The 27,881-nt window shown below is 48.1% G+C and overlaps 1 protein-coding gene across 4 annotated transcripts; it reads right to left on the bottom strand.

The window, feature by feature from the left end:
* Positions 1-78: 78 nt before the first annotated feature.
* On the bottom strand, positions 79-27,091 carry Rragd (Ras related GTP binding D). Of its 4 annotated transcripts, none has more exons than XM_050145482.1 (7): positions 26,647-27,086; positions 16,794-17,089; positions 12,633-12,832; positions 11,550-11,664; positions 10,497-10,639; positions 5,326-5,474; positions 79-3,315 (listed from the first exon to the last, which is right to left on the bottom strand). In XM_050145482.1, exons 1-7 carry the CDS (start codon positions 26,789-26,791, stop codon positions 3,164-3,166), a joined length of 1,200 nt encoding a protein of 399 aa, XP_050001439.1. In that variant the 5' UTR covers positions 26,792-27,086; the 3' UTR covers positions 79-3,163. The 4 variants fall into 4 exon arrangements, with proteins under 4 accessions (XP_050001439.1, XP_050001440.1, XP_050001442.1 ...); XM_050145483.1 differs by lacking the exon at positions 26,647-27,086 and adding an exon at positions 19,339-19,456; XM_050145485.1 differs by lacking the exon at positions 26,647-27,086 and adding an exon at positions 17,550-17,733.
* Positions 27,092-27,881: the final 790 nt, after the last annotated feature.

The following is a 27,881-nucleotide window of genomic DNA, read 5'->3' as shown; positions in this document are numbered from 1 at the left end:
GGCTGGCCCACAGTGGTTACAAATGACGTACTATCAACAGTAAAACAGAGTGCTCGATTACAAACGACACCCAGTCTGTTTGAGTGCATACTGAACTTTAATCGCACAACAGCGCCATTGTTTTTATGAATTCCATTTCAGACAGTTGGCATATAACCCACGTTAATAGTATTGCTGTGATTTTTAGTCGTTTCTTATTTAAGGATCCAAAATATATAATGTTCACAAAATAACACTTGGTAAATGTTAATCAGCTTTTATTTCTACTCCTTTGAAAACACTCTATCCTGGTCACTCACACTGATCTCCATGACTAAAAGTTAGCTAAGACGGCGAGTCAGTCCGACCATAACCCAGAAGTACTTGACTCAAAAATCAAAAGCCTGTAAGCCTGTCCTGCTCTACAAATCTTCCCGTTCGCAACTCCTAAAACCAAACAAAACTGTCCTAGTGCGGCCGCCGTAGCCAGGAGTTTGCCCTTTCTGGGTATCGTTGCACTTGAGCATCAACACAGATCTACATAGCGCCTTAGACTAACTCCCAAATCTAAGAGAAAATATGAAACGAATGTGAAGATCTGTAGTAATCCCAGTCCCAGACTGGAAAACCTCACCGCTCAGCTGTAACTCCTGCATCTTTAGAAGTCATTGTCACACGAGGCCGGAGGCAGGAATCGATCCGTATCAGCATGAGTAACGAGAGTGCGGCTGTGATTAGGAACATGGGCCCTAAGCTGCAGGATCGATCACACGCCCGTGAACTGATGGGCTTTTAAGGCACATTTCAACAAAAACCCACCATATAACCAGCTTCAAAACGGAAGCTCCACTTCTACATGGCAATTTCATGTGGTTTACCAGACAGGCAGATGTCTTACCTAAAAAATAAAGTCTTATTAAAAATGCAATTCTCTGTTCAATGAGAAATACTTTGTAAAAACTATTAAGAAAAGGAACTGGGATATAAGCTTAATAGAGAACCTGCCCAACGTGCACAGAGCCCGGGGCTCAGTCCTCAGCACTGTTCAAGACAAGCTTGCTGGTGCTCTGCTAAGATCCCAGCACTACGGGGCAGTGAAGGCAGAGGATCAGAAGTGGGAGATAACCCTGGGCTACATAGCAAGTTTGAGAGCAGCCTGGGCCATCTCAAACCCTGTCTCAAAAAAGCAAACAAACAGCATCCTCTCCCTCCCTCCCTCCCCCTCTCTCTCTGTCTCTCTCTGTCTCTCTCTCTCTCTCTCTGTCTCTCTCTCTCTCTCTCTCTCTCTCTCTCGTGTGTGTGTGTGTGTGTGTGTGTGTGTGTGTGTGTGTGTGTATGTTGGGGGGAGGAGATGAGACTCTTCAGGGTAGCCAACCTCCTTCCAACCTGTTGGCCAAGGCCCATCAGGGAACAGCTCTGAAAATTAAGGGAACGGAAACTTCTCTGGGGTTCCAGACGCCTAACAATTCCTTTGTGGTCTCTGTACGGGAATTGTAAGGAAGGAGCCACAATGCTGTAAGGAGTGCTAGAAACCCCAGTACCGCACAGACTACTGGAGGCTCAGCTCGCAACATCAGACATCCATCATTGTTAGCAGCTTCGTGGTGCACACCTTTGATCCTAGCACTCAGGGGAAACAGAGTCACGTGGATCTGAGACTTCAAGATTAGCCTGGTCTACATAGTGACTTCCAGGACAGCCAAACCATACACAAACAATAAACAAGCAAGAAACCAAGTGTAAGATTTGGGAAAGGAAAAACAATTAGATAAGAAGGGAAAAAATGCTTTAAACACTTCATGTATTTTTGCAAGAGCAGCTCTGATGTCCCTAGGAATCTTTTCTAGGGTCATACATGCCTGACAGTGCTAACCTTTGGAATGGCTTGGTATAGGCCTAGATTTAGGACTCCAATTCCCTGTTCATCTAGAAAAACGAACCCATGGCTAACTTAGACCTCTTGAGGCGGACCTTTTCCCACAGGCCACAAGCTTTCCTGTGTCAGAATTCTCTCACAGAGCAAGTTGGTAGCAAGCTGAACTTGGTAGGCATGGGAGGGAGGACACAAGGCAGACTGTCACAGATGGACAGGTGATTCAGGTACCAAATGAAGCTGATTCGGATACCAAATGAAGCCACCAAGGACTAAACTCCATAGTGAAGACGAAAGACCTGCTCCACGCCTATGGCCATGGAGCACTAAAAACTGGTCCTGAACAAAGACTTTAAACATAGCACAAGAGGCCATTCACAGGAGCCAGACACACACAGGTACACAAGTGTATCTAGTCTGAGAGGCCATCTGCCACTGGGACTCTCTGGGAACCCTCTCGGCCTGTTATTTTACCTCCTTGGCAGGTACGGAAGTACCTCCAGAACATTCCCAACAAATCCATACTATTTCCCCCGTCTCCTCAAACAACATTCATATATCTTTATACTAACCGGCATCGTTTTAGAAATCTGGTCCCTAAGGTTCATTAGAATAACTCAGCAGAAAGAAGTCACCCACTTGAACACACCGACCACAAAGACGTGTGCCGAGGGAGAGAGTTGCATAAAGACTGGGTGGGTAGGAAGGCATGGCCAGTAGGGATACAGACTTGGATGGAAGCCTGGTCCTGATATTCTTCTAAAAAATTTCCATTCACACGCATTACAAACACAAGTTCTTACTGTTCTTGCCTGGAGCTCCCAGCCCAGACCTACTATCCCTGCTCCACTGAAAAATGATTTCCCCCATAACAATTGGTAGCAAAGGTTCCCCAACTTACAAAAAGTCTTTACCAATGTATTACTTTGGATGAATTTCCGATGGCCATATATGGACCATAGTATGCACGCCCTTGACATCAAGTACAGAAAAAGAGTTTAGAAAAGTCCTTATCAAAGTTCCTCTCCAGAGGAAAAATGTGAAAAAGTGCAAAGTATGTACAGTTCCTGGCAGTTCTCAAGGGGGGTTTTCTGATTATCAACACGGAAGTTTATATTTATGCAGCGATAGAGTGGGCTCACTTTGTTACTGTACAGGTTTTTGCTTCGAAGAGCTCATTTTATTTTAAAAAGAGAGTACTTTCTTTGTCCTGAACAAATCTACGTCCGTGTCGTAGGCTCCTCCTTCCTGAGGTCCAGTGTGGCTCAGCACCCCCATCACATGCGTGGGCTCAGGCTCCTGATAGCCCCCCTACAGCAGCATGCGAGGGGTCCCGTTAGGAGTAGCTCCTTTCTTCTTCCGTAAGCGACTCTGGACTTTTCGAGATTTCACCATCTTCATTCTCACCTCGAATACCTCATGGATGGCCTTCCGGAAGCAGTGAAAATTATAGTCAATAAGGCCTGCAGAGAAGACAAAATGACACTTTAAATGAGTGGCCCGAGACACAACCTGTCACTCGTGGCACCCGCCGCCAGCAGGGGGCAGCAGAGGCACAATCACGGAACAGGTCCAGCATGGCAGGTGGTCAGGAGAGGTGGGTGTTTCCTGAAGACTATTCCAGGAGCTTCTCAGAGTTTTCCACCAATCTCCAAAGGTGTCCGTGCCCTCAAAGATGTGAGAAACCACTGAACTGCACTAACTTCTTTTAATCATTCAGATTAAAGACTAATTGCAATTAAGATAAATAAAGGCTGTCAAGATGACTCAGCAGGTGTGTTTGCTATGCAAGCCTGCCGGACCTAACTAAATTCCACCCCCAAACACAAATGAAGGTGGAAGGGGCGAACCAACTCCACACACACAGTAATAGCAACAAACATTTTTTTCTTATTTTCAGAAAGGGCTGGCTTCACAAGCCTGACAACCTAAATTCTCCAGAACCCGTCTATGAGTTCAAGGCCAGCCAGGGCTACATAGTGAGACCCCCAGTCTCAAAAATAACTAAATAATTAGGTAGGGATTGGTTATTTTTTAGACAAACAATATGGAAAGATGTCATACACACAATACACACATTAAATATGAGCTGAGGGGCCGGGTATTGGTGGTGTACGCCTTTAATTCCAGCATTCAGAAGGCAAACACAGGTGGATGTACTATGTCAAGGGTAAGAGCTATAGAGAACAGAGAAACCCTGTCTTGAAAAACCAAAACCAAAACCAAAACCAAAAAAAAAAAAACAAATAAACTGGGCGGTGGTGGCTTTAATCCCAGCACTTGGGAGGCAGAAGCAGGAGGATCTCTGTGAGTTCGAGGCCAGCCTGGTTTACAAGAGCTAGTTCCAGGACAGGCTCCAAAGCCACAGAGAAACCCTGTCTTGGGGGAAACAAAACAAAACAAAACAAAAAAACAGATGATGAAACTTTAAATGTGTTCATTTCCCTACATTCCTTAGTTATAGCATTATATTAAACTCAACAACTAGGTTTCTAGTTAGTTTACTATATCCTACTAAACCTGCAAGTCATCAGAGATTGTGGCTTCTTAATAATTCACAAAGGTCTACATGATCATTTTCTACTTAAACTTAGTTTCACACATCAGATATTAGGAGCAACTGGACTTGAGCAGCATGAAGCATTTGCCTTTAGAAACTTTGTAGTGGGGACCCTGACACAACTTTAGTAGAGGCTCCCCGGGAGCAGACAGACAAGAGCAACATCTGAGCGGGAAGGGCATGGCGGCATGTCTGCATGGGACTCTCGCCAGTGTGCACAAGTTCATCCCAACTAGAAACTGGCAATTCCCAGGTCAAATGTTGTCAAAGGGGGTCAGATGAGGACTTGAAGATTATTTACCATTTTTGCAACTTTATAATTTAATTCTAAGATTAGTTCACAATAAATGAGTTCTCCAGCCTAGCTCAAATGTTCCTAGGCTTTAGAACCCGCTGCCAGCTGAAGTTATACATCGACGTGGGTCTTGTTTTCCTCAGCTTCCAAAATGCACAGGAAAGAACAACCAATGATAAATGTGGGACGAGATGTAGAATGTGCAGGTCTGTGTGCATGCACACACATAGCTCTACACCTCCAAGAGCCTAGCTCGCCAGCTTTTTCATAGATTACAGTTTAGTTAAATTTCTCCTTTCCCCGCTCCTTGCTCTCCTTAAATTCATGGCCACTTTTTCCATGTTACTCCATGCATATATGTATACACGTCTAAGTTCCCAATCATACCCTGCTCTGCTCAATCCCTAGACCACCACCTGTATGCTTATTTTCCAGGCTGATCATTTGGCACTGGACAACCAATTGGTGGGCTCATCCTTGGGGAGGACCACCTCTCCTGCTCCCTAAGCTAGCCATCTTTAGCTGAGGCTTGGCGGGCATGCCGTGTCTACGCACATTCAACAGGCGACGGAGGCGGCGCGGACTGAGGCGGTTCTTTCAAATCACACCAGAAATTACCTTTTCTTTCAAAGCTTTCCTCTCTGACAAAGCAAACGAGCGCCAAGAACTTTGTGACCTCTTTTAAATAAAGAACCGTTGTGTTATTCAGCTTTATAATGGCTGTGGACTCCTTGTCATACGGGGCTCCTGCTCCATCTTCTTTGAGACTAAATGGAGACAGAAACCAGAATGCATTTGACCTTCAAGAAAGAACTACAAACTGCAACCCAGCAAGAGACCCCCACCTCAGCACACAGAAAACTATCACCCTAACAGACCGTTTGTGCGTGGAGTACCTTTGGGGAAAAGATCACACAGGCACTGGAGGTGTGGCGGCCCTGATAGTCACCCTTTTTTTTTTTTTTTTTTTTTTTTTTACCAGCACAGTGAGTGGATGCTGTGGGAGCTGGCAACTCTCGAGGTGCCTGAGGAACGTGAGTGGAAGTGGGGGCGAGCCCTCGTGCCTCTGTGGCCAAAGGCATCTTGTTTTTATACAAAGGAACAGCTAGGTTGCCAAAAGTAAGGGAGAGACTTCCAAAGAGAGTTCACACAGACTGGACCAACAAACGCTTGGGCTTGACTTGAGCCAGAGGAAAAACTGCTAGAAAACCCAATTAAGAGGCTCTGGATAAGCAGAGTGGTGGTGGCGCAGGCCTTTAATCCCAGCACTTGGGAGGCAGAAGCGGAGGATCTCGGTGAGTTCGAGGTCAACCTGGTCTATATAGTGAGTTCTGAGGCAGTCAGGGCTACACAGGAAACCCTGTCTTGAAAAGAAAAAAACAAGAGGCTGGGGATGTAGGTCAGTGGTAGTACCCTTGTCTGGCAAGGTGAGGCCCTAGGGTCCATCCCCCAGCTCCACAACTCCACAGAAGAAAAGGCAGTGCCGGAGGAGGAATGGTAAAATCTGACCACACAGTAGATAGCAGAGTAGGCTAGACAGTGTCCTGCAACAAGGTGTTCTTATTCTCAGGAAATACAAAAAATCAGTAGATCCTCAATTCAATTTCCCAGCAGTCCAGCTAAAACATAAATGCCAGCTGTGCATCAGGAAAATACAAGCAAATGTGTCAACGTGGTTAAAACTGGCAAATCCCCACGAAGGACACACAGTCTATGGTGCGGTCACCAGTTCCAAAGGACCCAACACGCTCTTCTAAACTCTGAGAGTACCAGGCATGCATACATATACACACACGCAGACAAAACATAAAGGTTTCAGGCTGGAGAGATGGCTCTGAGGTTAAGAGACAGACTGATCTTCCAAATGAACCCGGGTTCAATTCCCAGCACCCCCATGGCAGCTCACAACTATCTGTAACTCCAGATACCCGACACCCTCACACAAACATACACGTGGGCAAAACGCTAATGTTCATAAAATTAAACAGTGACTGTCTCCAGACAGTGAGGTTACGAACTTCTTGGCTTTTGCTTTTAGTTTGGATCTAAAGCAGGCTTCTGCAGGCCAGGCAAGGGTCCTATCACTGAGCTCAAATCCCTGATCCCAAGCTAGCTTACTTTTTATGCTTGTCATAAGGAGGTATTGCCTTTGCAACCACAAAAAGTAACACAGCAGACAAAATAGAAGAGCCAAAAAAAATTACAAGAATAAAGTTGTTAAGTTTTTCAACTGAAATTGTTCACTTTTCCATCTATGAGCAAGGAAAACACGTGAAGGTGGAATACGTGTGTGTGTGTGTGTGTGTGTGTACGTCCATATGAGTGTGTATGTCTCTGTGTGTGTCGAGCTGCTAACTGCACAGAGCCTCAGCTGAGAGTCCTTCAGAAACAAACCACCTGGTCTCCAGGAGGAAGCAGAGAAAGGGTAGGAAGAATTCCTGTCCCAGACCCCCTGCTTCCTGGGCTGCCTGCTAGGGCCTAGTCTCCACCCACATTCCTGCTCCCGTGGTGCTGGTTACTGAGCAGGCTCACAGCTGCTCTGGTGGCTGAGTGTCTCAGGGTGGCTGTGACCGTGACCATGACCGTGACCATGACCAAACAGCTTGGGGAGGAAGGGGTTTATTCTGCTTGCACTTCCATTTCATTGATCATTAGCGAAATAAGTCAGGACCGGAACTCAAACAGGGCAGGAACCTGGAGGCAGGAGCTGATGCAGAGGCCATGGAGGGGAGCCGCTTACTGGCTTGCTCAGCTTGCTTTCTTTAAACCCAGGACCACCAGCCCAAGGTGGCCACACCCACAATGAGCTGAGCCCCCCTCCCACATCAATTACTAATTAAGAAAATTCAGCCCTTCAGGCACGCCTCCAGCCCATCTCACAGGGGTATTTTCTTAAGTGAGGCTCAAGCTGAAGTAAAACTAACGAGCGAGCACACTGAGGAAAGTCTGGAGCCCACAAACCACTGTGCTCCAACCCCGTTATCAGGGAATCCGTGGGTTCTCAGAACCCCAGCACTCCACTCCAGAAACGTCATCTCTGACGAAGCCCAACTGACTCTCCTCGTGTTTGCTTCAGCTGGTGCAAGTACCTCTGATTAACATCATCTACCTAAACAACTAACCACTTCTGTCTATTGCCACACGGCACAATAATGAACATGCATATCATTAATTATGGGGCCAGATAGTTGTGCTGTGCACTGCACCGGATTACCGTGGCAACTGAGACTGTAACCAGCCTCACTCAGCTTCCACTTACATCTTAGAAATAACAGACTACCGGTAAAGCCGTATGGCCACGTCTGATGGCAATAATAAATCACGACAAGCACAACTTATCTAGGCCCCATCAAGGCAGGAACATTATGAGCCTATTAACAGTGTTTTCGTTCTTACCACAGTCTTAGGAGTACGTGTGTTATGTGCACACACGTGTTTGCATGTACATGAACGTATATGTAACAGAGTTAACAGAAAAATCTCACAGGGTGGGCAAAGAATTTTCAGATAATGGAAGACAGAAGCAGCTAAGCTTGAAACTTCCAGAAGCTGGCGGAGCAGGCTGAATGTCAGGGGGTGTGAGGCAGAGAGCAGAGCAGGTGAAAATGCAAGGTCTAAGAGAACGGCCAGCCACGCGTGACATCAGAGAACGGCTCCCTCACATTCCAGCTGTGCAAACTTGCTCAGCGTACTACGGGGCATGGAGACTGCTTCTATCTCCAGTTATACAACTTTGCAACTGAAAAAGGGGGGGAGGGGGAGCGTTGGCGCACGCCTTTAATCTCAGCACTCAGGAGGCAGAGGCAGGTGGATCTCTGTGAGCTTGAGACCAGCCTGGTCCACAGAGTGAGTTCCAGGACAGCCAGGACTGTTTCATAAAGAAACCTTGTCTTGAAAAACAAAAAATACAACTTTCTCCGCTCTCTAATGTTATTTTAGAAAGTTTTGGTTTTTATGAATTGTTAAGGTCATAATAAAAATGAGCAGATGTCATTTGCCTGGTATTATAAGTCTCTGCTACCCAGACAATTAAAAGCAAATTTTAAAAAGTACTGAGCAGGTGTTTTCTGTACCAAACAGGGTAATGGAAATGGTCTCCATGCCTGTGGGTCTATTTTTACCCCATGGGGCGTACTTGTGTGTGCAGGTTTCTCAGCTTCTGACCATGATCATTTAGACCAGGTTCAAAGTCTAGTCTTTCTTGCTGACAGAAAGAACGGCTGCTAGAAAAGCCACCATTCTAAAGTCCGTTTCTGCATCTGTAAACCAAGTATAGTAATTGTAATGGATTAAGTAAAATGCTACGGATCCCCGAGTGGCTGCAGTGGCAGAAACGCTGCAGGTTACCAAGCAGCAGCAGTGGGTAGTGGGTCCCGAGGGTAGCCAGTCCCAGGCATGGATGCCGCAGTTCCCCAAGTGGCTACAGCTGGCCACAAGTCCCAGGCAGGGAGCCACGTGGTGGGTGAGAGACCTCGATGGGGCAGCCAGTCCCACAAGGAGAGATAGACAGATGGGCAAGCAATGAGACCATGCAGCAAGTCTCTGAAGGCTGCTGGTCCCAGGCAGGGAGCCACGCAGTGGGCGAGAGACAGAGACATGGATAGGCACGCCATGCAGAGGGAGGTTGGATATTTATTTAGTGGGCTATGGAAGAGAAGGGGAGACAGGGGGAAGAGCAAAGAGGGAGGGAAGGAGAGAGGGAGGGAAGGAGGGAGGGGGAGAGGGAGAGAGAGAGAAATAGAAGAGGGGAAGGGGAGAAGTGGGGAGAGACAGAAGCTGCCTCTTTGAGAGGGAGACAGGAAAGGAAAGGACTCAGGCTGGAAGCTGAAGAGTGGCTGGTCTCTTAAAGGGACAGGACAGATCATTACAGTAATCCCTAACTCATGGAACAACTAAATTAGATGATTGCAGCATGAATAATAAAAACCCAGAGACAGATATTGGGGTTCAACCTGGAGATCAGAAAAGCAAAGCAGCCTAGCCACTGGCTCTTCTACCTCAGACTGAAAATGGGCGAGATCCTGTCTCCACAAATCCTGAAGACTCCACGGCCCACACTCCACTCTCCACTGAGTTCCTGTCCCTTATATTCCTCTCTCCACCCAGCCATATCACTCCTGTCTCCACCTCCCTAGTGCTGGGATTTTAAAGGCGTGAGATCCCAAGTGCTGGGATCATCGTTGTGTGAGCTGTCTCTCTTTTAGACAGACTCAATCTTGTGTAGCCCAGGTTGGCCTTGAAATTCACAGAGATCCTCCAGCCTCCGTTTCCCAAATCTTGGGATTAAAGGTGTGTGCCACCACTCTCTGGCCTGTATGGCTGACAAGTGTGACTACCTTGCACTCTAATCTTCAGGCAAGCTCCATTTATTAAAACAAACAACAGACCATTATAGATGATATGTGTAACAAAGTTTTAATCATAATAGGCAGGTAACCAACAATTACCTGCGATTACTGGCATGTTAAATGATCTATTTATAGATCCCCGTCATTTAAAATGAAAGTACCAAAGTCAAGTGTACGAATGCAAAGATGCCCAGAAGCTATGAAAAGGCAGGCAGGTGGGCAGGCAGTCCTCCGTCCCGTCCCCCACGTGCCCCGCCCTCCCCACGTCTCCTCCCTGTTTCTATGACGCTGAGGACTGATCTCAGGACTTGCTTTGTAACTAAGCCACACCTCCAGCCCTGGAAGGACAGCACAGTTATGGCCTTTAAGAATACACTGTCTGGGGGGGAGGAGGGGCAAGGGACTTGTTCTAATTACAATAGAAAATAATGCTTTGCTTACCCATAAATACAAGAGATGTCGATCACCACGTCGATCATATCGCAGCAGAGCTCGTAGGTCTGCATGTCCACGGGAGTGCTGTCAGTTGCGATATAAATCTTACTGACCACGTCAAACAGAAATGCCTTTTCAATTCCGGAATTCTGACAGGGTGGGGGAAAGACACGCCTTAAAGAAACAGCAAGTTCCGGCCACTTCGGGGTTCTATGAAAAATGATACTCCACTGCACTAGTTAGGGAAGGGGACATGGAGGGGAAGGGACAGCAGCACGGAGGGCGGGTGCATTAAACAACAACACAAGCCTCCGTGAAACTGTCACAGTGACTCCTTGTACTGTGTACAGTCAACAGACAACGATTTTAGAATAAAGTGATTTCTTTCAAGATTTAAAAAATTATATGGTATCACCAATGCAATATATAAATAAGCCAAAATTATTAGGAACTCCTATTGTACCATTTTATTGCAATTTTAACTTGACTGTCATACATTTTATGATGGATTTGAAAGAACACATTAAAGGCTGAATTAGTCCAAGTTATTTATCTTTGGTAAACCATTTGGGCAGTGTTTCCTAACTCTTGGCCTGGCCTCTTTAGGACTCATCAGGTTCAGCACTCAGACAACGTTGAATTTCCTTATATTCATGTATTTTTGTTTCAAGGATAGTTAGGACTTGCAACAGCACAAACGTGGAGGTCAGAGGACAACTTTTGGAAGGAATTAGTTCTCTCCTTGTATCGTGTGGTCTGGACTGGATGCTGGTGGTAAGGCTTGGTAAACCTGCTGGCCCCCAAACCAGGCTTTCTGCTCCGTGTCCAAGGTAAGACTCCATTAATACTAATGATTGCCTCCCGCTTGAATAAACAATCCAAGTGCACCAGGGAAACACACACTGTCAGAGTTTAAAGGCTCTAAAACAAACGGTAGGAATAACCTTCAAGACTGATGCTGAAGTGCATGAAACGCAGGGAGGCATTACAACTTTTCACTCTTGCCGCGCGCTCTCGGATTCTGCGAACGACCTGAGCAGGAGCAAACCATCTACTTACTGAGATAAAGATGTTCAGCAGATTCTCCAGCGTCGGGAGCTGTGGGATCAGTTTCTGAACCACTTTACTGAAGGCTTCAAATATTGAATGGTCATAAATGCTCGTCAGATAAAAGCTGAAAGAGAGGGTAGTATTTCATCAGGTTCTCCCTGACTGAGCAGTTGTTTTGGGCTCTGTCACTAATGCCATTGATATTATGTACAATTTTAACATACAAGCACCCTTCAGAATTCATAATGAATTGGTCAATACCAAGTATGTCCTAGCAGCCAGCCTCTATTCCTCACTAGTGCTAGAGCCAGGCTCAGTCTGCACTGACTGGCAAGCTTGGGAGTTTGGCCGTCCTGTGTGAGCATCCTTACACTATACAGAGACTCTGCCCTCATCTCCACGTCCCGTGTGAGCATCCTTACACTATACAGAGACTCTGCCTTCAACCCCACATCCTGTGTGATCATCCTTACACTATACAGAGACTCTGCCCTCATCCCCACATCCTGTGTGCGCATCCTTACACTATACAGAGACTCTGCCCTCATCCCCACATCCTGTGTGAGCATCCTGACACTATACAGAGACTCATCCCCACACAAGCCTGTTGCCTCATTAGTAAGTTTTACATTATAGATACTAAAGCATGCCAATTTTTTCATCCCCCAATTTGCAAAGTCAATGATTATGTACTATTCTACCCCATAAAATAGATGAGAGACATTTTCCTGTGAATTTCTATCCTAATGATTTTCACCCTCATCTGTTTGAGGTTATAAATAACATCCTATTAGCAGTAACTATTTTTGAGTATCAGTTAGCATCCTGGGTTAGAGCCATCGGTTTTGTTGTGTTTTTCATATGAGATGAGAAGTTTAAACAACTTGTTGAATACAAGAATAAAACAAAACACTATTTTTGCCAAAGGTTAGCATTTAGCAAGTACACAACATTTTAGATTTCAGGTAAACAAGTAAATCCACGCCATCCATGCCTAGCCAGTCCCCACCCAGCCAGCTGTGGTGACCGAAACCCAAGTCCACTGGCTCCAGCTTTTCTTAGGACCCAGACCCTAAGGGTGTTGGCTCTTACCTCAGGTGAATTTTTTCTAAGCCAGCATCTGCAAGGTCATCGTTGGCCCTCTGGTGAATGTCTCTTTGGGTTTCAATTTTGTGATCATCTGACAGACCATCCACTTTATGAATAAACACCTCGAAGTTAATGTCAGTGTTCACTTTGTAGGCTCTGGTCACTGTGAGGTGGAGCCTGGCCAACGCTTCCATATAGTCATCCTGGAACAAAGGTCATGCCTTCAGCTTTGTTTCCAGAACCTTCTAGACACACTCATGGCCTGGAAACACATAGTTATGATCTCCAAAAATATTTTGCCAAACTCCCAACAACAACAAAATTCCGTTATTATGGACTTTAAGTATACAAACCTAAGTTTGCTAACACAGAGATGAGAAAATACAGCTAAAAAAAAATCCAGCTGATCTGGGTAGGCACAGTGTAGGTTGTTGGTTGATAGCCATAAGATAGGAGCCACAATTCCAGCAATAGAACCTAGACCAATACCTAGGTCCTCCAAGGGAACAGGATGCCTCCCAGCAATTGGGAGGCAGAGGCAGGCAGATCTCTGTGAGATCTGATCTACAAATCAAGTTCCAGGACAGCCAAGATTATGTAGAAAGACCTTGTCTGAAGCGGGGGGCGGGGGAAAAGCAAGATGCTCATGCCTGTAATCCCAGCATTCCCTAAGAGGCTAAGGTAGAAAGGCTGCTGTGAATTCAAGTCCAGCCTGAGCACCAGCGTAAGACCCTGTCTCAGAGAAAGAGGAGGTATGAAAAAGAGGAAAGTGAGGATGTAGAGAGATGGCTCAGTGGTTAAGAGCACTGCCTGCTCTTCCAGAGATCCTGAGTTCAATTCCCAGCAACCACATGGTGATTCATAACCATCTGTAAAGAGATCTGGCGCCCTCTTCAGACAGAACACTATATACATAATAAGTCGTAAAAATAAAAAATAAAAAGGGATCTAGAAACAATTTACCTCTGACAGAACCACTTCAATCATAGAGGGAGTGAGGGAAAAAAAGAACATAAAAAATAAACCACTTTAAAAAAAAAAAGAAAAGAAAAAGGGGAAAAGTGAGGGAAGAAGGAAGGCAGGGGGATCTTTCTCAAACATTATTAGACTTTCCTGTGACCTGCAGTAAATTTTAAAAAAAACCCACAAAATCAGAAACACTATTACCAACCTAAATGACAATGCCTAGCTAAGAATAAGCAACTTTGGGCTGGAGAGACAGCACGGTGGTCATGAGCACCTGCTGTTCCAGCAGAGGACCAGAGTCGGGTTCCAGCACCTAAGCAGGGCAGCTCATAACCACCTAAAACGCTGCTTCCAGGACAGCATGCACCTCTGGTCTTTGCAAGAACCTGTACTCATGTGCACAGACCCCCACACACTAAGACATGTACACACGCAGACCCCCACACACTAAGAGAGGTACACATGCAGACCCACACACTGGGACATGTACACATGCAGACCCACACACTGGGACATGTACACATGCAGACCCACACACTGGGACATGTACACATGCCGACCCATACACTGGGACACATGTATACACACAGACCCACACACTGAGACACATGAATACATGCAGACGCACATTCTGGGACACACACACACATGCAGACCCACACACTGAGACACATGTACACATGATTAAAAATAAACAATGAAAAGTAAAAATAAAGTAAATATACTTATTTGGGGGCTAAATTACAACCGTATCATAAATGCCTTAGATCTGCACTGGAGCTGCTACACAGCGCAGTACGGTATCTGAGTATTTATCAAGTCAGCATCGAAAATGATCTTTAGCCCTGGGTGGAATCCACTTACTCATAGGCAGCTCCTTAAACAGCACCGGCTGACTCAGGGGAAGAGGGTTCCCTGACCTGTACTAGGCACACCTAGTCACTCCCCTGGGCCCTGAGCTCCCGGATTTACAGTGCTGGAAGACAGACGGGGAGACTGGCCAGAAAACAGGTCTGTACACACTGGAGTGCCAGGAGAGCAGCTCCCGACAGCCCAGGCACAAGCTCCGGGTGGGCCTGGGGAACCCACCACGGGTCTGGCGCTGTATTTCAGTCTCTCCTCTACAGACCTCTCACCGGAGGAAGAGTGAACCCCTGCACTCTGAGCCCAGTTCTCGGAGCTGCTCACACAGCGCAGCCTCCTAGAGCAAGGGTTTGCTGAAGACGCTCCTTCTGTGTTACACACATTTTGGAAGGCTGACAGACGGCAGAGTTTCAGGGAACTCTCTGAACGCCACTCTGAACTGGGTTTGGCATTCCCTAGAGAAGCTGCTCCCTTTAGGCCTGGGAAATCCTCCAGCCTGCACCATGGTCTCAGACACTCTAAGGCCCCAACCTCACCCACCCGCCCCAGCGCTGGCCAGCCTGATCTCCCTTCCTCCTCTCCTCCCACTGAGGCTGGGGAACAGGGCTCCTCACCAGTCAATGTCTCCCTACCCTTGACTAACAACCAAGTTGAAGGAGGTCTACACAGAACTGTAGAACTGTTAATAAACTACTAAAAATAATTTTTATGACAGAAAACTAGATAATGCAGGAGACACAATTTGGAAGGATTTTAAATTCTTGCATAAATGCTATGACGAAACTCACCTTATATCCCTATATCCCCAAGTTATCTATGTGAACACAGCTATAGGAGCAAAGAACAAAAGTAGAACTGGTTATTCAAACACAGATGTGAGAGCTGGAGAGATGGCTCAGAGGTTAAGAGCACTGACTGCCCTTCCAGAGGTCCTGAGTTCAATTCCCAGCAACCACATGGTGGCTCACAGCCATCTATGATGAGATCTGGTGCCCTCTTCTGGCATGCAAGCATACGTGGAAGGAATATTGTATACATAATAAATAAAATAAATCTTAAAAAAAAACCCACAGATGTGAACCGTGGAAAACAAGATACCTACCTCACATTTCAACAGTCATCTACAAAACGCACAAAAGAGTTATCATAATCAAGTGTGTACTAATAATAATAACTTAATTCAAGGGCTAGAGAGATGGTGCAGTGGTTAAGAGCACTGGCTGCTCTTCCGGAGGACCCAGGTTCGATTCCCAGCACCCACATGGCAGCTCACAGCTGTCTGTAACTCCAGTTCCAGGGGATCCGACACCTCCATCAGGCCTCTACAGGCACCAGGTATAAAGGTTCACAGACATACATGTAGGTAAAACACCCATACAGATAAAATAATAAGTTAAAAATAATATTTTGATTCAGAAGAAAATTTTCACTTAGAATTTTATCTACTTTAATAACAAATATTGTAGCATGTAACCTTCTAAATAAACTTTAATTGCAGAGAACCTGTAATCATTCCACACATCTTCTGGCACCTGCCCCACATCTATAAAGTTTCCCAGGTTCTTAGTTAGGGTTCTACTGCTGTGAAGAGACACCATGACCATGGCAACTCTTATTAAGGAAAACATTTTATTGAGGTGGCACCTTACAGTTCAGAAGTTCAGTCCATTATCATCATGGACGTGGCAGCATGCAGACAGACATGGTGCTGGAGAAGGAGCTGAGTTCTACATCCTGATATGCAGGCAACAGGAAGTGGTCTGAGATACTAAGTGTGGCTTGAGCATATATGACACCTCACAGCCCGACTCTACAGTGACACACTTCCTCCAACAAGGCCACACCTACTTCAACGAAGTCACTCTTCCCAACAGCACCATTCCCTATGAGCTTATGGGGGCCAATTACATTCAAACTTCCGCAGCAGGTATATGATCTTATTTATGGGTTAGGTGAGTGTGGGCTATGACTGACAAGGAGCCTTTTCTGCAGAATCTGAGGGCTCTGGGAAATCCTTGTTTGATAGGAGGGCCTATTGCGGATTTAAAAACCTAAACCACTGAGTCAGCAGGATGATTCAGCAAGTAAAGGTGCTTGGCTCAGGTCTGACAAGAGTTTGATCCTCTGAGCCCACAAGGGACTTGAAAGGAGCCTCTGGAGTCTCTGACTCCACATACATGTGGGCTGTGGTGAACACAAGTTTGCACACACATCTGTATGTGCATCACACACACTCACACACACACACAGACACACACGCATGATTTTACGAAAACCACTGCAAACGGATATGGGTGAATGTGGAGAGGTAGGTGTCGCCCATGGAGTCTGTACCTGGGAGTCGATGACAAAGATCAGCGCTCCTGTGCCCCGGAAGATCATCTCGTAGTCAAAGGTCGGGTCAAAAAAGTCAATCTGTCCTGGGAAGTCCCAGATCTGGAAGTTGACAAAGGAGCTGTTGGAGACATCTTCCCTGCAGATCTTATTGGTGCTTTCCAGGAACAGGGTCTCACTCGGGGACATCTTGTGAAAGACAACTTTCTGTATGGACGACTTGCCGCTCCTTCGGAGACCCATGAGCAGGATCCTGGGCTTCACCTCAGTGCTGAAGGGGTCGCTCAAGTCCAGAACTGAAGAAACCACAGGACAAACAGGACAGGGTGAGTCGTTCTAACGCGGGGTTTCAGCTCCATGCCAGATGGTCTGTGACTCAGATGCTACTCTTCCAAACGGTGTCCCGTCTACCACCCACTCATGAGAGGAACAGACATCTGGGAACCTAAGGCCCTGAAAACTGTCCTAACACCCTCACATATCCCTAAGCAATACAAAGACAGCTGGGAGAGGAGCCTGCAGGCCTGGAAAACGGTGGTGCAGTGGTTCTTACTGTAGTGTATGGGACCTAAAAGTGTCTGAGGCAGGAGCTGCCGTCTTCCTTCCAGACACTCCAAGGATGAGCGTGTGAGATTCTGATTAAAATGTGAATCACAGAAGAGGACGTAGGCTCGATAAACGGAAGACGCGGGTTCACTAAAGAATCAGAACAAACTCTCGTGTTACGACAATGAATCTAGAGAAAAAAAATATCACCTTGGAGCACGAGCGATCCAAGAAAGGGCCATGGGGGTTCTGGAAACAAAAATATTCTGAGGACAAGGCAGACAGGATGAAAGGAGGACTCCACACCCACAAGGAGGGGGGGGGGAGAAGAAGAAGGGGAAAGGGAAGGGGGAGAGGGAGGAGGAAGGAGGAAGGGAAGGGGGAGAGGGTGGAGAAACAGGATAAAAGGTGGACTCCACACCAACAAGGAGGGGAAGAAAAAGAAGAAGAAGGGGGAAGAGAAGGGGGAGAGGGAGGAGGAACAGGATAAAAGGTGGACTCCACACCAACAAGGAGGAGAAGGAGGAAAGGGAGTGGGAGGGTAGGAGAAAGGAAGGAGGAGGAATAGGAGGAGAAGGAGGAGGAGAAAAAAATAAGCTCATTTCTACTACTATCCCTACTTTATTCATAATACTCCAAAACTGAGAACAACTCAAATGTCTATCAACAGGTAAATGGATAAGCAACTTGCAGCACATCCTAGCCATACAAGGAAGTAGGCAGGGGCTGGGTGATTGCCTAGTATGCACCAATGTCCAACACGGGAAGAAAGGGAGGGAGGAAGTTGTTGGCACTCACAGGCGAACTGCAGAGAAGGATCCAGTTCTATCTTTTTCAGAAAATTCTGAAACAATAAAACTAACATACAATGGCACACACTGCCTCAGTGGCTGCCTGGGGACAGGCGTAGGGGTAGAAGGGACTCCAAGGGGGTAAGGTAACTCTGCAGTGGACATGGTGCATAAATGCTCTACCTGACTGGGGAAGCTTTCAGAAGAATCATATCAAATGTGTATTTATTTTTGCAAATCGCATTCTAATGCAAGTTATTTTAAAACTGCAATCCCAAGGAAAAGAAATTGGATGAAACTGTGTTCAATAGGAGCAATGCCCTGGGGCCAGCCTGGGGAGTGGAAGTGCTGGGGATCTAAGGCAGATCATCAGACCTGGCAGCAAACACCTTCATCTGCTGAGCCATCTCACTGGCCCCACCTACTGATCTTTCTGAATACAACTTCTTCCAACAAATAAACAAAACATAAGCATTACAAACAATGTCCACAAGTTAAGTCTTTCTGACCAGGTAACATTGTTAGATGCAGGTGCAGTCTTTAGTTATGTCTGGAAATGCAGGCTGGAGTGTCTCCTCTCAGGGGGTGTTGTGGAGGGTGGCAAAGGAAACTTTTTGAAGGGGGATGTGGGTGTGTGAGTTTAGAGGTGTCAGGTAAAGTAAGGTGAGTGAGACAGACGTGCAGCTCTCACTGCACATGGGGCTGGATGTGTCTCCCTGCCGGCCAGGGTCCAGCACATACTAACTAGAGTGGAAAGATGGCAGCCATGTCAGCAAGATGCCATCAGCGGGGACCAGGGGACCCTGGAGGCTTGTGATGCAGTCCACCGCTTCGGTGAGATATCTAACTGCACGCAACGTGCCAGGGACTACCGTGCCACTTCTGAAACCTTTCCCAGCTACTGACAAGTACCCAAGGCATCTGGGTAAGGAGGCTGCCCAGATCACAAGGCTGGATGTGGCAGTCCACTTGGCAGCTCCTCCACGACATTAAAACCATACCATTCCGGGGCTGGAGAGATGGCTCAGCGGTTAGGAGCACTGACTGCTCTTCCAGAGGACCGGGGTTCAGTTCCCAGCACCCACATGGCAGCTCACAACTGTCTGAAGATTCAGTTCCAGGGGATCTGACACCTTCACACCCGTGCACATAAAATACAGTAAATAAACAATAAAAAAGAAAAGAAAAAAAACCATACCATTCCTTACCTTACAAGGTGACTTCATGTCAGCCATATGGCCTTCTAATACCAAAGATTCTTTTCTTCCCCGTCATTTAAAAAAATTATTTTACATACCAGCCACACTTTTCCCTCCCTTCTCTCCTTCCGCTCCTTACCCCACCACTCCCCCCACCTCCCACCCACTTTTCTGGTATGGGAGGTCCTTCTGTCTATGTGTTGCTTTTATTGGTTAATGAATAAAGAACTGGCTTGGCCTATAGCATGGGAGGAGGAAGGCGGAGTCAGGGAGAAGCCATGGAGCCCCTGCCAGAGTCAGACATGCTAAAACTTTGCCATGTAGCGATACACAGATGGCTAGAAATGGGTTAAATTAAGATGTAAGAGTTAGCAAATAAGAAGCTAGAGCTAGCGGGGTGATGGTGGCGCACGCCTTTAATCCCAGCACTCGGGAGGCAGAGGCAGGCGGATCTCTGTGAGTTCGAGACCAGCCTGGTCTACAGAGCTAGTTCCAGGACAGGCTCCAAAGCCACAGAGAAACCCTGTCTCGAAAAACAAAAAAAAAAAAAAACAAAAACAAAAAAAAAAGCTAGAGCTAATGGGCCAAGCAGTGATTTAACTGATGCAGTTTCTGTGTGATTATTTTGGGTTTAAGCTAGCCGGGAGGCTGGGAACAAAATAAGCAGCTTTCTCCAACATTTTTCCTCCGTCTCCATTCAGATTGGGTAAGGCCCCCCACGGGAATCAACAAAGCATGGCACATCTAGCAGAGGCAGAACCACGCTCCTCCCCACTGCATCAGGGCTGAACAAGGCATCCCCACCATAGGGAGTAGGCTCCAAAGAGCCAGCTGATGCATCAGGAACAGGTCCTGGTCCCACTGCTAGAGGGCCCACAAAAGACCAAGTTACACAATTGTTGCCAAGGTGCAGAGGGCTTAGGTCTGTCCCATGCCAGTTCCCTTGCTGTCCGTCCAGAGTCCAAGAGCTCCCACAAGCTCAGGTCAGCTGTCTCTGTGGGTTTCCCCATCATGATCTTGACCCCCCCCCCTTGCTCATATAATCCCTCCACCCTCTCTTCAACTGAACTCGCAGAGTTCAGCCCAGTGCTTGGCTGCGAATCTCTGCATCTGCGTCCATCAGGTACTGGATGAAGGCTCTATGATGACAACTAGGGCAATCACCCATCTGATTACAGGGGAAGGCCAGTTCATGCATCCTCTCCGATATTACTAGGAGCCTTAGCTGCGGTCACCCTTGTGGTTCCCGGGAGTGTCCCTGGCACTAGCTTTCTCCCTATGCCCACAATGGTCCCCTCTATCAAGACATCTTCCTCATCACTCTCCTGCTTATCCCGCCCACCTGATCTCTCAAGTTCCCATCCCTTCCCTCTACTCCCCCTCACCCCCAGTTTACCCAGGACATCCCTTCTACTTCCTTTTCCCAAGGAGACCCATATGTCCCTCCCAGGGTCTTTCTTGTTTCCTAGCTTCTTTGGGGCTATGGATTGTAGCCTGGTTATCCTTTGCTTTATATCTAATAGCCACTTATGAGTGAGGACATACTATGTCTCTCTCTCTCTCTCCCTCCCTCCTTTCTTCCCTGAGCCTAAATTCCTCCTCCTCCTTACTCTCTCCTGGAAGCTCCGCCTACACCTCCCCTCTCACTATTGGCCATTCAGTTTCTTATTAGACCAATCAGATACCTTAGGCAGGCAAGTTAAAACCAGCAACACATCTTTACATAGTAAAGCAAATGCAGCACATTTTTGCACAATTAAATATTCTGCCACACTGCTAGTCTAGGGGTTCTCCCTAGAGAAACAGGGAAATTCTCTGCATAAACTCTGGCTCACAACAGTGAATCTTTTGAGGGTGATCTCTTCAGTTTGAGGCCAGGCTGTCCCACATAGCCAGTTCCAGGTCAATCAGGGCTACATAATGAGACCCTGTCCCAAAAACATGAGATAAAAAAGCTACATGTAGAAACAAAAATCTCCTATAAAATTCTCTCGAATCGGGGCTGGAGAGATGGCTCAGTGGTTAAGAGCATTGCCTGCTCTTCCAAAGGTCCTGAGTTCAATTCCCGGCAACCACATGGTGGCTCACAACCATCTGTAATGAGGTCTGGTGCCCTCTTCTGGCCTGCACGCATACACACAGACAGGATATTATATACATAATAAATAAATAAATATTAAAAAAATTCTCTCGAATCATACTAGTAGGGAACTGCAAAGCATAATTGAATATATTCACATATATTATTTGTAATATGTACTATATATATATTATTCAATACATATTCAGTTATGTTTCTAATGTGTAGTGATTTACCAATACTTCCTAAAGGAGGACGTGTTCTTAGGAACTTTTTTTAATTGCTTGAGAGAAACTCAAGGCTGTTTTTTTTTTTCTTTTGGTTTTTCAAGACAGGGTTTCTCTGTAGCTTTGGAGCCTGTCCTGGAACTCCCTTTGTAGACCAGGCTGGACTCGAACTCACAGAGATCCTCCTGCCTCTGCCTCCCAAGTCAAGGCTGTTTTTATGCAAACCTCTTTTACACACTGAGAAACAAGTGACAATCCCGCTCAGATCCGTAAGAAGAGAATCAACGGCTTCTCACACACATTAATCAAGGAGTGAGAAGCCTGAGTCACAGTGAAGCTAGGGAGAGCCATTGTCACCCAAGAACTTTACAGGGTTTGACAGAAGAAACAGAATTTTTGTTTTGTTAATTATGAGTTTGGATCCCCACAATCTACTTTCTGCCCGAGGCAACCCTATGCATTTGTATCCCAGTGGACTATATGAGACGGACGTCTGAGACACTGGCATCCCTGGAGGCTCCAGGGTCCAGCAGGAACAAGTGCTGCCTCAAGGAAGAAGGCAAGACTGGTGCCTGAGGGTGTCCAGGACTGGCTGATATGTGAGCTCTGGTGCACACTTTTTATGAGAAGGACAAAAGATACTGAAAGAATACTGAAAGGAGGCAGGAACAAGAAAGAGGTGGTTTAGGAAGCAAAGCTGTCCTGTGCAGCGGGGCTGCGGGGTTGGGGAGGGCTGCGGGGTTGAGGAGGGCTGCCTGTACGGCTGCGAGGTTGGGGAGGGCTGCGGGGTTGGGGAGGGCTGCCTGTACGGCTGCGAGGTTGGGGAGGGCTGCGGGGTTGGGGAGGGCTGCGGGGTTGAGGAGGGTTGCGGGGTTGGGGAGGGTTGCGAGGTTGGGGAGGGTTGCGGGGTTGGGGAGGGCTAATCTAAATAAAGTGCTGCCTAGGACAGGAGTTTTTCCACGATCCTCTTTCCAACGCAGAGCCCGTCGCTTATCTAGAACTGGCTTATGTTCCCATTACACCACCCTATGTCTGTTCTAATAATAAAACGGGAGAGGCGGCTAATAAAAGGGCAGGTGTATCAGGCCTTGAACTGGTGACCCTGCTTCCCACTCTTTGGAGTGCTGAGATTGTGGACACACATCGCCACACCCGGTTATTAACGCCTAGTAGGAGGGACTTGCTGTATTCAGCACCTGTATACCCTTCAGGGAGTATCACTAGCTTACCCTATAGCAACCCCAGTAACAAGCGAAACCATTGCTTCCTCAGACTCCAAGGGGCACAGGCCACTGTGAAAACAGTCCAGATCCAAGCAGACTGGGGTGAGGGGGTGAGAAGCTATCTTCACCAAGTTTCCCCTACAAATTGGGGACTTTAGGGGAAACCTTTTGCTTTCTGATTCAATGACGGGAGGGCAGATAACAATGGGGGTATCTTTTGGTCTCGCTCCTTGCCACTTTTCTTTTTTTCTTTTTTTTTTTTGGATTTTCGAGACAGGGTTTCTCTGTAGCTCTTTTTTTGTTCCTGTCCTGGAACTAGCTCTGTAGACCAGGCTGGTCTCGAGCTCACAGAGATCCGCCTGCCTCTGCCTCCCGAGTGCTGAGATTAAAGGTGACCATTGCCCGGCCTCCTCGCCAGTTTTTAAAGCACAGTAATTTACTTTAGCAAATGTAAAGTCAGGTGTCAAAAATTCATCATTATTTATGGTACAATTATGAATTTATATGGGGTGCTGAGGATGGAAACCAGGATCCAGGATACCCCTAGCTCTATGGTAATTGGTTTTAGGGGGATACGGTAATGTGTGTGTATGTGTTGGTACTTTATACAAGTATGTGGATGCCAGGTGGACTTTGTGTGCCTTCCCCATTCTATCCGCCTTATTTTGGGGAAGGGTCTGAAGCTGGAACTTGCCAACTTACCTAGGCTGGTTGTAAGCCGCAGGGCTCTCTTGTCTTCCCTCCCCAGGGCTGAGATGACAGACACCTACCCCCCTCCACATACCCCTCCATCCACTTAAGTGGATGCCGGGAATCTGAATTCTGGTCCTCATGCCTGCACAGCAAGCATACTGCCCACTCTGTTTCAGCTCTGGTCCCTGTTTAATTGTTTTTAATGGTTTAATCATTGTCCCAGGGCAGCGTATGAAGATGAGACTTGCCTTACTGTGATTAGCATCAAGGAAAGAAGGGTGAAGCAGTGCCTCAGTCCATCCTCAACGGAACTAAGCTGCATGAAAACGCTCCTGCTGCTCATGAGTAGACTATGGAGTGGGAGCCAAAGGAGATGCACATTTTTTAAAAAAAAAATTTATTTATTTGTTATGTATACAATATTCTGTCTGTGTATATGTCTGCAGGCCAGAAGAGGGCACCAGACCTCATTACAGATGGTTGTGAGCCATCATGTGGTTGCTGGGAATTGAACTCAGGGCCTTTAAAAGAGCAGGCAATGCTCTTAACCACTGAGCTATCTCTCCAGCCCAGAGATGCACATTTGAATCCTTGCTGAGCTGCGCCACATTTTCGAGTTTACCACACATGGTCAAACTCACAAGGGACTCAGGTTAAAGATGAGATCGGGGCTCCACAGGTCACATAGACTAGGGGCAGTGGGAGCTTTCCATCTTCAGCCTACATTCTCTTACACATCTCCTGACAAATGGCCTCAACTAGCAACGCTAGTCCATCCAACATCCCACTCCCAGGCTCCCAGAGGTGACTGACCGTGATGGGGGAAACTTCCAGACCACCATTAGATGCAGGCACTAAATTAGTGGATTTTCACTTTCTCCTAAGTTTGAGAATAGGTAAATGCAGACATCACCAACATCTAAATGGGAGTGTGTGCTACAGAAATGGGATGGTTCAACAGACACTTGTGGCTCTTCCTAAGTACCTATGCTGGGTGGCTCACAACCTCCTGTAACTCCAGCTCCAGATCTGATACTCTCCTCTGGGCACCTACATCATGCAGCACACGTGTGTGTGCGCGCACGCGCACACACACACACACACACACACCAGGCAAAATCTTAAAAACAAAACCTGCCAGCGGTCAGAAGGACAAGGAGCAGGACGTCTAAATTCTTGGCTGCCCCTCTCCCAGTTCCAGCTCCTTTGCAGGAAGTGCTGGCCGGGGAAGGCAAATGTTCTAACAGAGATTGTGCTTGTGCTTCGGGGCCTAAACCTCCAGACTTTAACTAGGAAAGAACAGAGGCCAAAGATTAGGGAAAGTGTTTAAGCGATAAAGGATCGGAGAAAGCAGCAGACCACCTATGTACAGCAGACAGCGGAGCAAAGCCAGGCTTCTGCAGTGTTTGCCAGAGCAGAAATGAACGTGCCTGCTTCTCACCACGTGAATGTGCTGTTGCCTTTTATAGCAAGATTCCAGGATTCCGCCTGATCCGGGAACTCCCAGTGGGGGCTTATTACTGAAGTCATCAAAACAAAGCTGCAGGCAGGGTTGCCTTTAGATTAACACTGGGGGCCTCCCATTCCGGGCTCTGGAAATGTCTTTTGTTTCAGGAATTCTTCCCCTTGGGCAGGGCTTTACTTTCACTTCAAATTTTGCCAAATCAAACTTCAAAAGTGCCCCCAAGCATCCCAATAAAAACCGGCAGAGAAGGGGGGGGCGGTAAAGGACGGGTTCTAGTCCCTCCAGGCAAACGCGGGCCCCCGGGACTGTATCAAATTACCGGCTTTTCCTCTGGAATAGGGTCTCCTCTTTAAACGCCCACACAAGCTCCCTATTGTGCATCTACCTTTTCAAATACCTCGCAAATGCATTCCCGTTCAGTCTTTTTATGGGAGGATCTAACTGCTAGATTCTAACAAATGCTAATTAATAACAACGCGACTGAACAAATTAATTTTTTAAAAAACGTGGCTAAGTGATCCACTGTGGGACCAATTAAAGGGCCCGCAGAAAGGGAAGCCTGCGTACAGGTGCACACACCAATTTAAACAATGGAGAACCAGTACCAGCCCTCTCTGGAGAAAAGCAGCCAGGGAAGGGAAGGGGTAACTCGGGAAGCTGTCCCTCCTCCGCCGGGCTCAAGGCTTAGTTAACTTTACGCCTTTCTGATTCGCTGAAGTAGTCCCTGCCAGATGCACAATCCAAGCTGGCTTTCGAGAAAGGCTTTGTAGAGAGCTTCAAGTTCAGTTCAGTAGATTCTCCATAAAAGTTCTTAAAACTCCAGTCACGAGGACTTTTATTCCTCAGTTTCTTCAATGTGGGGCATTGAAGAGATTAGTCCTTTCCCTGAGATGTTTACAACCTACACGGAGAATGTTAACAGCCCCATTCAACTGACCTTTTCAAGTAACCTTCCGCTGGGGGGGGGGGGGGGGGGGGGGGGGGGGGGGGAAAAAGCATGGACATATCAATGCGTGCTAGGGGGGGGGGGGGGGGGGGGGGGGGGGGGGGGGGGGGGGGGCAGGGCTAGAGCATGGACAAATCAATGTGTGCTAGGGGAGAGGCGGTGAGGGGGTTAAAAAAAGAAAAACAATCAGGAATCCCAAACTCAACTTCTTTGTGTCCCTGTCCCAGGAACGAGACGCAGGCGGCCCCCATCTGAAAGGCTAACTCGAGCTCCTTCGGGAAGAAACAGTTGGCTTCAGTGGCCAAAGATCGCACGCCCCGCGCCCACTCCGGGGGATGCCACGAGGTACATCCAAAGTATCTTAAGACCGGGATCCCTCGGAGACTCGGGTACCACCTGCAGCGCGGGCCCCGCCCCAGAGCTCTGGTCCCACGCCGTGGACCCTCTCGCGACAATAGCGGGGAAGAATGACACGCGCAGCTGTGGGCGACCCAGCAGGCACGCTGCCGCCAGCTGCCTCTTTTAGCTCGACATCCGACCCCGCTCCCCGCCGCCCTCCCGCCGCCGTCTGCAGCCCGGCCTCGCCCCTCCCCCTCCCCACCACGGCGCCCAGGACCCGCGCTCCCCGCATTGCTCCGCACAGCGCCCCCGGGACGGCGAGCGTGCAAAGCAGGCCGGCTCACCTCCCTCCTCCGGCCCGCTGTCCAGCTCGGCGTCCGAGGACCCGGGCCCGTCCTCGTAGCCCGCCAGTCCCACCAGCTCATCCTCCTCCTCGTCGTCGCCGCCGTCCTCACCCTGCAGCTGAGGCTTGCCCAGCACCTGGCTCATCACGCCCACGCTCGGCTCCAGGGTCCCGCGTGGGCCGAACCGCCCGCGCCTCCCCGGGCGAGCCTGGTTCTCTGGGGGCTGCAGCGGCGCCCAGCCCCCCCCTCCCGCCGCCGCCGCTGCCGGAGGAGCCAGCCGGAGCGCGGCAGTTCTCCCCGGGAGCGCGAGGGAGCGACTGCGTGACCCGAGTCACCTGACGCTTGTCACACACACACACACGCACCGCCGGGCGCGCGCTCGCCGGCCGCAGCCACCGCTTGCTTGCTTGGCGGGGCGCCGGCCAGGGCCACACACGTTCTCCCCCCCCCCTCCCCTACGGAGCGCGGGTGTCCAGACGCGCCCCCGCCCCCTCCGATGCTGCACGCGGTCTCTGACGCGTTGCCCGGAGACCACCTTGCCGAGGACCACCCCGACCCTGCCGCCTGCCTTCTGCAGCGCCTCTGCCTTGCACGACGGTCTTCGAGGTTTTCTACGCGCCCAATACTGCGGCACCCAAGCCCCCACTCCACAGCCTTATGCCATAGACTCCAGGGGCTCGGAGAAATGCACTTTGCTGGGTAGTTTCCATAGCAGTTTCCTCTTAAGGTGCCTTTTAGTTCGAAAGGACTTCCTACCAAGAATACTCCCAAATCTACTCTATAGTTACGTTTCCGAAGAAATCATATGTCTCGTGATTTATATCTAAACATACTATACTAAGTAATTCCTCTGCAACCTTCGGGAAAGCCTCGGGTGTATAACGCACTCGGGGCTTTTTATGGCCAACTGCTAGTGTCTTGGTGGTGTAGCCCCACATAAATGTTCCACGCCTTTTGTGGGAGGTGAGGGGCAGCTCTCAGATTGGAACAGCAGAGGTGTGGGCTGAGGAGGTGCTTTCCTCCTTGCAAGCTTCTCGCCGCAGGACACAATGGACCTACCCCTCCTAAAAGAGAAAAGAATAAGTCATGTGCATGAACTTCCTGCAATTAATCACATAAGAAAAAAAAAAAAAAACCAGCGGGCCAGCAAGGTGATCTGGATCCCGCTGGTGCCAGCAACTCCGCAGGTGGTGAAGGGGGGGGGGAGGAGGAGAAAGGCAGCTCGGGCTGGGGAC

The sequence above is a fragment of the Alexandromys fortis genome, unplaced genomic scaffold (assembly GCF_014885135.2).
Source record: "Alexandromys fortis isolate MF-2015 unplaced genomic scaffold, M_Fortis_MF-2015_v1.1 scaffold_2_26212498_36691700, whole genome shotgun sequence".
Lineage (NCBI taxonomy): Eukaryota > Metazoa > Chordata > Mammalia > Rodentia > Cricetidae > Alexandromys > Alexandromys fortis.
Note: the sequence above shows the minus strand (reverse complement) of the source record. Positions and strands in the feature narration are given on the sequence as shown.

Excerpts from the sequence above, each read along its gene's own strand:
- Rragd (XM_050145482.1), bottom strand. The coding sequence starts at position 26,791 with ATGAGCCAGGTGCTGGGCAAGCCTCAGCTGCAGGGTGAGGACGGCGGC. Across the intron at positions 17,090-26,646 it reads CAGCGGGCCGGAGGAGGGAG|TTCTGGACTTGAGCGACCCC; the intron begins GTGAGCCGGCCT and ends TGGTTTCTTCAG. Across the intron at positions 5,475-10,496 it reads GACATCTCTTGTATTTATGG|TCTCAAAGAAGATGGAGCAG; the intron begins GTAAGCAAAGCA and ends GTCTCCATTTAG.